The sequence below is a fragment of the Dama dama genome, chromosome 25, assembly GCF_033118175.1.
Source record: "Dama dama isolate Ldn47 chromosome 25, ASM3311817v1, whole genome shotgun sequence".
Lineage (NCBI taxonomy): Eukaryota > Metazoa > Chordata > Mammalia > Artiodactyla > Cervidae > Dama > Dama dama.
This window is the reverse complement of record NC_083705.1, coordinates 48,433,296-48,444,590: the sequence shown is the minus strand read 5'-3', so window position 1 is coordinate 48,444,590 and position 11,295 is coordinate 48,433,296. Positions and strand designations below refer to the sequence as shown.

The following is an 11,295-nucleotide window of genomic DNA, read 5'->3' as shown; positions in this document are numbered from 1 at the left end:
TAGAAACTCTCAGCTAAAGACGCTTGCTCCTTGAAAGAAAAATTATGACCAACCTAGACAGCATATTAAAAAGCAAAGACATTACTTTGCCAACAAAGGTCCGTCTAGTCAAAGCTATGATTTTTCCAGCAGTCATGTATGGATGTGAGAGTTGGACTACAAAGAAAGCTGAGCGCCGAAGAATTGATGCTTTTGAACTGTGGTGTTGGAGAAGACTCTTGAGAGTCCCTTGGACTGCAAGGAGATCCAACCAGTCCATCCTAAAGGAAATCAGTCCTAAATATTCATTGGAGGGACTAATGCTGAAGCTGAAAGTCCAGTACTTTGGCCACCTGATGTGAAGAACTGACTCATTTGAAAAGACCCTGATGCTGGGAAAGATTGAAGGCGGGAAGAGAATGGGACAACAGAGGATGAGATGGTTGGATGGCATCACCGACTCAATGGACATGAATTTGAGTCAACTCCGGGAGTTGGTGATGGATAGGGAGGCCTGGCGTGCTGCAGTCCATGGGGTGACAGAGAGTCGGACACAACTGAGCGACTGAACTGACTGAAAAGGCAGCTTCCTTCTCCCCAGCCTGTTCTCTCTGGGAGTCATGAATACTTTAAACCACCTGGTCTAAGAACAGGGGTACCCAAAAAGGCGGCTCACTGGGACACAGCCATGGACTGTATCTCTGGACTGAGCAGCCATGGGTGTCAGGCTGGAATTCATGGAGCTCAGTTGCCCTTTGTCTTGACAACTTGGCTCCTTTCTGCCTGAGTCAGTCCAGGATAAGTTCTCCTTGTGCCGACAACACTGAGCCCTTATTCCCTGGCATGTGCTATGTTATTGCGAAGAAAACCGACAAATTTTGAAGCTGCTCACACAGTAGAAGCATAGATCAAACTGGTTAGGCACAGGCAAGAAATAGCATGTGTTACATTACATTTTTCTTACCACCTACTATAAACAGAGGCTGTTTAATGTCTTGGCATTTTGCTCAATTTTTTAAAAAAATCACAAAACACTTATTTATTGAATTCTGGCTGTTGTTTCCTGGTGTCTCATAGCTCAGAGGATTTGGGGCAGTGGTGCACGTCTGAGAATGTTATTGCACTTGAAAAGGCTGGTGGGGAGCCTTGGAACTGGATGAACGTATGGGTGCTCTGGGAACTGAAAACACTACAGTTATTTGATTTTATTTAATTAAACAAAAGGTTCTAATTCACAGTAAGGATTGAATCACATACTCATCTAGTTTAATTTCACCACTTCCTGGGAGGCAAGGGACAGGGTGGGTCAAGTATTCAAGAATTCTGGGAAATCAGAACCTGTAACCAGAAGCTCTGGGGCAGAACGAAATTCAGCTTCCTAGTAGAAATAAGAAGGGCATTTAGAAACGCCCACAGGCATTGAGGATATATAGACATAGTACCCCTTAAACAAGAGGGGAGCCACAGGTAGTCCCACATTTGGAATCTGGGGAGAAATCAAGGAATTTATCTTGAGGTAGGAGAGAGCTGAAAGGGTTAGTTGTTACAAAAGCCCTTTATGATGCTCTTTGAGGTGCTATTATATAAAATGCATTGGAACTTTACCTCCTAATTTAGAGGAATTTTCACAAGACCATGCTGAGTGAGGCAAGATAAGGAGATATGGGGACCTCCCTGGTGGTACAGTAGATAAGAATCCTTCTGCCAATGCAGGGGATGAACACCAGTTCAATCTCTGGTCTGGAAAGATTACACATGCCACAGAGCAACCAGATCCACACGCTACAACTTCTGAGCCCGCACACCACAACTATTTGAAGCCAGTGTGCTCTAGGGTCCAAGAGCCCCAACTACTGAGCCTGTGTGCTACAGCTACTGAAGCCCATGTGCCTAGATCCCGTGCTCTGCAACGAGAAGCCACTGCAGTGAGATGCTCACACATCACAACTAAGAGTAGCCCCCGTTTGCCACAACTAGAGAAAGCCTGCTAGCAGCAACAAAGATGCAAAGCAACCGAAAACAAATTGTTTTTTAAAAAGAGATATGGGTATAATCAACACCCTCCTAAGTTCATATGGTCTCTCAGAGGGTTCCTGGCAGGGCTGGGCCCCATCGCTCACTGCAGTAACTTACGTGAACCTTTTTTAATTGCTCACTCTTTGACGCTGTTAGTTGGGATCACTTGCCAGATAAACAAGTTGCATTCAAACATTTGTCTCAGAGTCTTGGCTACTGGGTAAATCCAAACTAAGCCACCGAGTAAATTTCCTGGTGGTCCAATGGTTAAGAATCTGCTGGCCAATGCAGGGGACACAGGTTCAATCCTTGGTCCAGGAAGATCCCATCTGTCACAAAGCAACTAATCCCGTGCACCACAACTACTGAAATCTATGTACTTTAGGGCCTGTGTGCTGCAATTAGTGAAGCTCATACTCCCTAGAGCCTGTGCTCCATAGCGAAGAGTAGTCTCCACTCAGCACGAGGAGGGAAAGCCCACGTGTAGCAACAAAGACCCAGCACAGCCAGAAATTAACTAATTAATTAAAAAAAACAAAGACATAGAGACCTTAGGTGGCAGCCACAATGAACCAAAAACTGCAGGCTGACTTCATATACCCTAAGCCTCCTATACAACTGTAGGGAACAGGGAGGAGTTCCCCCAGGTACAACTATTATTGAACATCCAGTAAATCTTAACTCCTGATATATATAATGATTGAATTGAAGTCAAGACTTGATCCAAGTCAATTTGGCCATTATATAATTGTGACACTTTTCTGCTAAGTCAGTAGCTTCTGAAAATCAGCAGTGGGCAGGGGCAAGAGTATATCCCATGTACCGACACATCTCACTGCTAGAAGATGCTCAGCAAACCTTTGGAGGTAGATTTTGAATATCTGAAGTGCTTACGTAGCCACCTTTGGAACTTGGATTCCTGTTTGGGGTATTTAAATGTTAATAGCTACTGGTTAAGTTTACACACACATACACACCTCTGTTTACATAAAGTATTTAAATGACCACATAATAATAGCTAATATTTGTTGAACATCTACTATGTAATAGACACTTAAGAGGAACTCATCATTAATCCTCCAAAGCTCCAATAAGATGGATTCTGTGAATGCTGCCATTTTACTGAGAGAGAGGGATGGTAACTCCCTCAGCCAAGTCCCACAGTTCATAAGTTGTGAATCAGGGGTTCAGATTCAGGTAGTTTGGTTCTAGAGAGGCCACCCCTTAACTATCACACTCCTCAGCCCCTGATGGGGGCCGCTGTCAGTCAATGCAGAAAAACACAGAAATGTGACATTCATAGTATGAAGAAACTCGAGAATCTGACAGGGAAAGATGATTGCCTCACAATGAATAAGCAGTGAATAGCTGGCATCTGTGCTGGGCAGGCAAGCGCACAGCACACTCAGAGCTGGGGGGAGTGGCCCAGTAAGACCCCGCCCCACAGCTGGCTGGCCTAGACTCTCCGTCCTGGCTCTGGAATGGGACCAAGATTCCAATTCAATCTGACTGGTCTCTTGAAAACAGTTGTTGTGGGAGTTTCATCCCACTTCATCAACTGGGAAGACAAGAAAGCTGGTGTGCAGACCTAAGAACAGCAAAGAATGCTCAGAATAGAATACAAGGGCTTCAGGGAGAATTCCCTGCTCATCCCATGGCTAAGATTTCACACTTTCAATGCAGGACCTAGGTTCGATCTCTGATCAGGGAACTAGATCCCACATGTTGCAACTAAAGATCCCATATGTCGCAATGAACTCACCTGCTGCAACTAAGACCCAGAGCAGCCAAATTAAAAAAAGAAAAAAAGACTACATGGGCTTCAGGAACAGAGACCCAACAGCATCTCTAACCTCCACCTTCAAACTCACAGTCTCTCTTTTTGTCTTAAGATACTGTAACCCAGGGTTCTAATGGATGCATCCATCACATGTTTTCAAGTCAAAAAGAAAAAGAAAAAAAAAAAAAAAAATCACATGACTGCTTTAGGAAGATTCACTGGCAACATGAGAGAAGGGACCAAAAGCAGAGAGAAAGGAGTTTAGAATGATGATCCAGGCAACAGAAAATGATGGTGCAGAGATGATGGAAACAGAAATAGGGGGCTCTGGGCGGTGGAGGTAGGGAGAACATGAACATTCTGGTTACTTCTCTGAGTTTCATTGTATCTTCCTGGTGGCCAGGTAGTTTTATAAGGATAGAGTTTCTCTTCTCCCATAAAAGACTGATATAGTTCTATGTACCTTTCCCCCCTCTGTTTAGAATTAATTCTTGAAGAGTTTGTTTTAAAAATTTTCTATGGAATTCCCTGGTGGTCCAGTGGTTAAGATGCCACACTTCCACTGCAGGGGGCACAGATTCAGCCTCTGGTTGGAGAAATCGGCTCCGGCATGCTGGAGGCATGGCCTCCTCCAAAACAACCCAACTTTTTTTTTTCACTTTTTGGCCACACTGCATGGCATGTGAAATCTTAGTTCCTTGACCAGGGATTGAACCCATGGGCCCTGAATTGGAAGCAAAGAGTCTTAATCACTGGACTGCTGGGGAAGTCCCCAAAATCCAACATTTTATTACGAAAACTTCCAAACACAGTCAGTTTTAAAGAATTTTGTGGACACTCGTACTCCTACATACCCAGCTCAAGATCACATCACTGTCATTTTATCTACTATTATTCACTTTATCACATATCCAGCCATGTCCATCCCTCTACCCAGCCATTAATCCCTCCTGGTGTTGGTGCCAATGAAAGTAAAACGCAGACAACAGAGCATTTCCCCATTAATAATTTGTTGGCAGTATCATTAACTAGAGTTCAAGATTTGCTTAATATTCTCTTAATGCAAAATTTAAATACAGTGAAACACACAGCTTAAATGTAATTTCACCGAGATTTGCTTATCAAGATATAGAATGCTGTATACCCTGAAGAAACCAAAACTGAAAAAGACATATGTACCCCAACGTTCACTGTAGCACTATTTATAATAGATAGAACATGAAAGCAACTTAGATAGCCATCGACTCGACAGATGAATGGATAAAGAAGCTGTGGTTCATATACACAATGGAATATTGCTCAGCCATATAAAAAAAGGCATTTGAGTCAGTTCTAATGAGGTGGATGAACCTAGAACCTATTATACAAAGTGAAGTAAGTCAGAAAGAGAAAGATAAATATCGTATACTAATGCATATATACGGAATCTGGAAAGATGGTATCAAAGAATTTATTTGCAGGGCAGCAACTGGGCTGGAGGAAGCACAAGCTGGAATCAAGATTGCCGGGAGAAATATCAATAACCTCAGATATGCAGATGACACCACCGTTATGGCAGAAAGTGAAGAAGAACTAAAGAGCCTCTTGATGACAGTGAAAGAGGAGAGTGAAAAAGTTGGCTTAAAGCTCAACATTCAGAAAACTAAGATCAAGGCATCCGGTCCCATCGCTTCATGGCAAATAGATGGGGAAACAGTGGAAACAGTGGCTGACTTTATATTTTGGGCTCCAAAAACACTGCAGATGGTGATTGCAGCCAGGAAATTAAAAGACTCTTACTCCTTGGAAGGAAAGTTATGACCAACCTAGACAGCATATTAAAAAGCAGAGACATTACTTTGCCAACAAAGGTCCGTCTAATCAAAGCTATGGTTTTTCCAGTAGTCATGTATGGATGTGTGAGTTGGACTGTGAAGAAAGCTGAGTGCTGAAGAACTGATGCTTTTGAACTACGGTGTTGGAGAAGACTCTTGAGAGTCCCTTGGACTGCAAGGAGATCCAACCAGTCCATCCTAAAGGAGATCAGTCCTGGGTGTTCATTGGAAGGACTGATGCTGAAGCTGAAACTCCAATACTTTGGCCACCTCATGTGAAGAGTTGACTCATTGGAAAAGACTCTGATGCTGCGAGGGACTGTGGGCAGGAGGAGAAGGGGACGACAGAGGATGAGATGGCTGGATGGCATCACCGACTCGATGGATATGAGTTTGAGTAAACTCCAGGAGCTGGTGATGGACAGGGAGGCCTGGTGTGCTGCGATTCATGGGGTTGCAAAGAGTCGGACAGGACTGAGCGACTGAACTGAACTGAACTGAATGTTCAGCTCTCCCTGCGGCAGTGCATTCCAGGCCAAGGTCCTCAGGTCAGTCTGAGGGATAAAATGTTGCCCTTCCGCATTCCTTCCCAGCCCAGGAATGGCACGCCCTGTGCCCTTTCAGCGCTGGGGATTAGCAGTGCACTGGCCTGCCCCAGGTCTCTGATTATTTGAAAAGTTCTCCATTCAAGACTAAAACAAACAAATGTCACACAGCTTTTCACAAAAGGAATATTCAAACCTAGTATTTTTTTAAAAATTTAACAAACACTGGACTGACCAGCAAAACTAGATTTTTTAAAAAAGCCAAGGACTTCTCTGGCCGTCCACTGGTTAGAACTGTGTGTATTTCCATATGATTACATACCTTCATATCCTTAAACTGCTAAAGGCAGACGGTGTCATGGGAGGATTAAAGACCAAAGAATTTAAAAGAACCTGGGCCGGAACCACAAAATAGACCAAGTTGTCTGTTTTTAGAGATACAGAACCATCATTCTAACAAATAACTTTCCTGTTCAATATATAAATGACCCTTAACCAGTTATTTCATTGTTACCCTGATTGGCCAGCCTGATTGCCAATAAATTCCCATATAAACCCTTGCACAATACCTGGTTACACTGGAGCCCATGGCACAAATAGGGCCTTCTCTCTCCCATCCCCATCTAACATTTTTAAGAGCAAGTATGTTTGGGGATGGTTGCTAGAAGGGTCAATGTGGAAGGACCTGTCACTGAAGGCCCTGTCTCCTGGCCCTGCAGTGGTCCTGCCCCGGGGTGGGCTTCACAAATGCCCTAGGGCCCAGCAGGGCCCAAGCACAGCTGAGACTCTCCTGCTGAGAAACAGTGAGCACAACCACGGGAGGGGCTCAGAAAACAAGCGAGAGTCCAGGTTCCCTCTGCCTGTCCACGCACCTTCCAGGACAGGAGGTGACACGGGAGCCAGGTAGTCCGTTCTCAGCAGGAGCCGCCTCTCCCCACGGTCCTGTTTCACACTGGATGGGAAAGGAAATGCTCTCTTCCTCTCCCTGCCCTGCTTTCCCTCAGTCCCCCACGGCCCTCACTTGGAAATCCAGGAACAAGCAAAACCTGGAGAGAGGGAGTGCTCCCAAGTCCAAGAGCTAGTTAACAAATGTGGAAAACAGGACTGGAGTCGGCTAACCTCAGGGCTTCCCAGGTGGCGCTAGTGGTAAAGAACCTGCAGCTGATACAGGAGACCTAAGAGATGTGGGTTGGATCCCTGGGTTAGGAAGATCCCCTGGACGAGGAAAGGGCAACCCATTCCAGTATTCTTGCCTGGAGAATCCCATGGACAGAGGAGCCCGGCAGGCTACAGTCCACAGGGTCACAGTCAGACACAACTGAAGTGACTTAGCATGCATGCACCAGAACTTCTAACGGGAGTTTAATACAAATACCAAGTACCTGCCACACGTGAGGGCAATGCGGCAGCAGTGGGAGCATGCGGAGTTCCAGGGATGGCTCGGAACTGGCCCTGTGACAGGCCTGGCCCACAGCAACAGAGGGGTGGGCAGAGCCAGGGGAGAGGGCCGCGGGCAGGAGAGGGCAGAGAAGAGAGCTTCTCAACCAATCTCGTAGACAAACACTGAACAAATGAATGAGGAAAAAGTCCTCCTTGTACACACCATCCCACCCAGGCCAGCCTGCTTTACTCTCTGAGGCAGGAAACGAAGGCTTTTCTCTTTCATCAGACCCCTTCCATCGACAAAGTTATTCTCATTTTATATATCCCCACAAAAGCAAAGAGGCAGTGATATTTAATCTCAGGGATTAAAAAACTCTCTCCCTTGACTTACCCTATAGGCATGCATGCATGCTAAGTCACCTCAGTTGTGTCCAACTCTGTGTGACCCCATGGACTGTAGCCCACCAGGCTTCTCTGTCCATGGGGATTCTCCAGGCAAGAATACTGGAGTGGGTTGCCATGGCCTGCTCCAGAGGATGGATCTTCCAACCTGAGTCTCTCATGTCTCCTGCACTGGCAGGCAGATTCTTTACCACTAGCGCCACCTCCTTATAGCGCACCTATAGGGTGCTACCCTATTTTATTTTTTGTCATAGTATTTTATCACCTCCTGAAATTTTAAATCTCCATTTGGTTATTAGTTTTCCATCCACCCACTAACCAATCAACCACCCCCACCACGACACACACAGTGACTAAATGAAAATAATTATACCATGTTATACCAACCACACCAAATACAGTATTGTAAATTGTGCTTTAATTTCTGCAATCAGATACGATGCAGTGAAATACAAGTATAAACTTTCATTGAACATCCAGAAAATAAAAAGCACATTTATACAGATTTAGCCCAACAGCTTATTCCCTTTAAAAAAAAAAAGTTTCTAATGTAATTAAAGCTAGTTTATCTTCAGTGTAAAAACCTGGAGGTATAAACAAACTCAAGATATTATATACAGGAAATTAATATACATTTCCAAACGTGCACAGTGCAGCATTTTAGACAAAGTACATGATCTCATTTTAGCTTTTACTGTTAACCATAATCCATATCTCAATCTTGAATAAAAATGTCACAATATATAAATCCACTGAGAATCCTGTACACAAATACAAGTTTATAGAAATCTCATTTCAGATATAAATACATAAACTGTCATGACCTTACATGTTAAAACAGCTTATTCTTCTATTGTAATTTTACTTTTAAAAAATCATAGAAAAATATTTCAATGCACATTCAACTGCTATGACAGGGGCCATGACCTTGTGCCTTTAAACCATACTTTATGGAGTGTAAAGCATCACACCGGGCATTTTTGGAATGAAAATTACTAAGATCTTAAGACTGAAGAGGCTACTGTATAAATATTCCCATTATAATATGGTAACAAAACTAGTTAACTCCATAGTGTATCTGGGAGGCAGTGGGGCCGGGAAAGGAGGTTCGTGCTCATTTAAGAAGGCCCACAGAACATAACCAATGAATTAGGGTCATTTTATAGTCCCCACTGCAAGCCTACACTGACCTTACTAGTGAGACTCTTAAGGCAACCAAGACTGGGCATGTGTTTGGCCCCAGATGCATAAATTCTGCCCTCCCCTCAATCTCCATCGTCTGAACAGACCAACGAGGCTTGAGCATCAACACGGCATGGGGAGGACTGCAAAGCAATCTCTTGTGGTGTACAAAAGACGATTCAGTGCAAACCCAGAGACTCCTCTGTCAACACTTTCAAATTTTCTTATTGCCCTTCAGCAACTGAAAGCTTTTCTAAACAGGTAATGTTCAAATTGGAATCCATACTGGAGAGCAAACAGGTATAAAAGGCAAACTTCTGATAGGGAACATTCTGACGTGAGAGCGATCATTTTTCCCACTTCCTTTTGTGGAACTGAACAGGTTTCCACGGAGAATGAAAAAACGGGTCCTCACTTAAGTGTGCTTTTCCGGCACTTAAAAACTATAGATCATTTAAACAGCAGATCCAGGAAGGTTACCAGGCATAGTCAAGTTTCTTCTATGGCTTTTTAAATCACTGAGGTACTATGTGGTCACCATCACTTCTGAAACTTATGCTTGACCGCTTCCCTATGATAGCCATGTTCAACAGTGATCTTCATGAGGCTGTAAGGTAGCAGAAACTGGGGACACCGCCTGAGGACGGCGGTCACAGACGCTCTGAAGCCTCGGCATGCTGTTGGAAAAAGGCGAAGCAACCTCTTTCAAACACTGCGTGCCTCCGGAAGAATGGAGGCGCCTCTGGGCAAACCTAAGAGATTTCCCCCAGTTTGACCCACAGGCTTAGCAGCAAGATCCCAGGACGAGGTACACCAAGGCGGGGAGTGTGAAGGGATGGTGGAAGCGGTGCACAGCTGGTGGTGGGGCGGGGTGGGGGGGACCTGGAGCTGTCGGCCCACGAGCCAGCCCCCCACGCCCACATAAAGTGACACAGTCTGAGGGTGGTCGGAAACGTCAGGATGGTAACACGCATGGCAAGAGGACATAGGAAAACTGCTACGGTTTGGAAATGAAGGCCACACATCTTAACAACGCTGTCTGAATCTGTTAATCCAACACACACACACATATACACACACACACACACCATGTAAAGCTGAACTTGCTCTGAACCAGGATGGGCTAGACAGACGCTACTCCTGACGACTGGATAAAGCACGCTGGCACAGGAAAGATGTGAGGACCGTACAGCGTCCAAGCACAGCTAACCAAAGCCCTTTCTAAGTAGTAAAGTAGCTACCGTGGGGTCCGAGTGATGCTAACGCAGAGGACGCCGGCCACAGCTGTTTCACAGGTCACGCGCTAACTCCTTTCAATGATACTCAAATACGGGTAGTCAACTGCATAGTCTTTCAGAACTGGGGGTGGGGAGAAATGAGAACCAGCTCTTTTCCAGAAGACCCAGGCTTGCCCTCCACAACGACGTGGAGAGCAGACATGTCCAACCTCCTGTCCCAGCCTGCGAGGGTCCTCTCTCACCGCCACCGAGCAGGCCAGTCACACGTCCCCTAGGTCCACAAACTCGTCTTCTCGCTTGGCCAAGTCGTCTTCATCTCCCAGGGCTTTCCACCCGCTGGTGGGCAGGACAGGCTTGGAGGGATGGCGCTGCAGCAGCGCAAAAGGGAACAAGGAGGACAGGCGGCCCGAGGTCCTCGGTGGCGAGGCAGCCTCTGCCTGGAGGGCCTCCTGGCTATGGTGTCTCGCCTCAATTTTCTCCTGTAGGCGCTGGACTTCCTCCATCATCTCCAAGAGTTTGCTCATGGTGGCCACTCCGCCGCCACCCAGGATCTGGGCCTCTGGAATCCAGCGCAAGTAGCGCTGGGCCCAGACTTTGATCTCCGGGCCCTCAAGGTGAGGCAGCAGCAGCCCCTGGTAGCTGGGGGGCCTGCTGTGCCAGCCGTCATAGAACTCTCGGAAGCCGTCCTGCAGCTCTTCCGAGGAGTTGATCAGTTTGCTGATTCTCTTGCCTAGCAGGTTTTTAATTAAGTGATCTGTTTCTTCCCTGAAAAATCCTCTTTTGGGAGATGATTTCGATTGGGTGAGGGGCAGAGAAAGTTGTCTTTGATGCTTTGAGAGAAAACACAAATAAAAAAAAGTCTTTGGTTAGCCCAAGAGCACAGTGATGGTTGTTTCCATCCAAAAAAACAAACAAAAAAAGCATAATCCTACTTTAAGAAGAGTCATGAGAACTGC

General features: G+C 45.5%; 1 protein-coding gene across 1 annotated transcript in view; it reads right to left on the bottom strand.

Annotated features, from left to right (window-relative positions):
- Nucleotides 1-8,315: 8,315 nt before the first annotated feature.
- MTMR12 (myotubularin related protein 12) overlaps nucleotides 8,316-11,295 on the bottom strand; it is a 65,728-nt gene continuing 62,748 nt past the window's right edge. Inside the window, exon 16 of the mRNA XM_061129276.1 lies at nucleotides 8,316-11,169. Coding sequence (XP_060985259.1) covers nucleotides 10,600-11,169 — 570 coding nt within the window. The 3' untranslated portion in view covers nucleotides 8,316-10,599. The remainder of the gene's footprint in view (nucleotides 11,170-11,295) is intronic.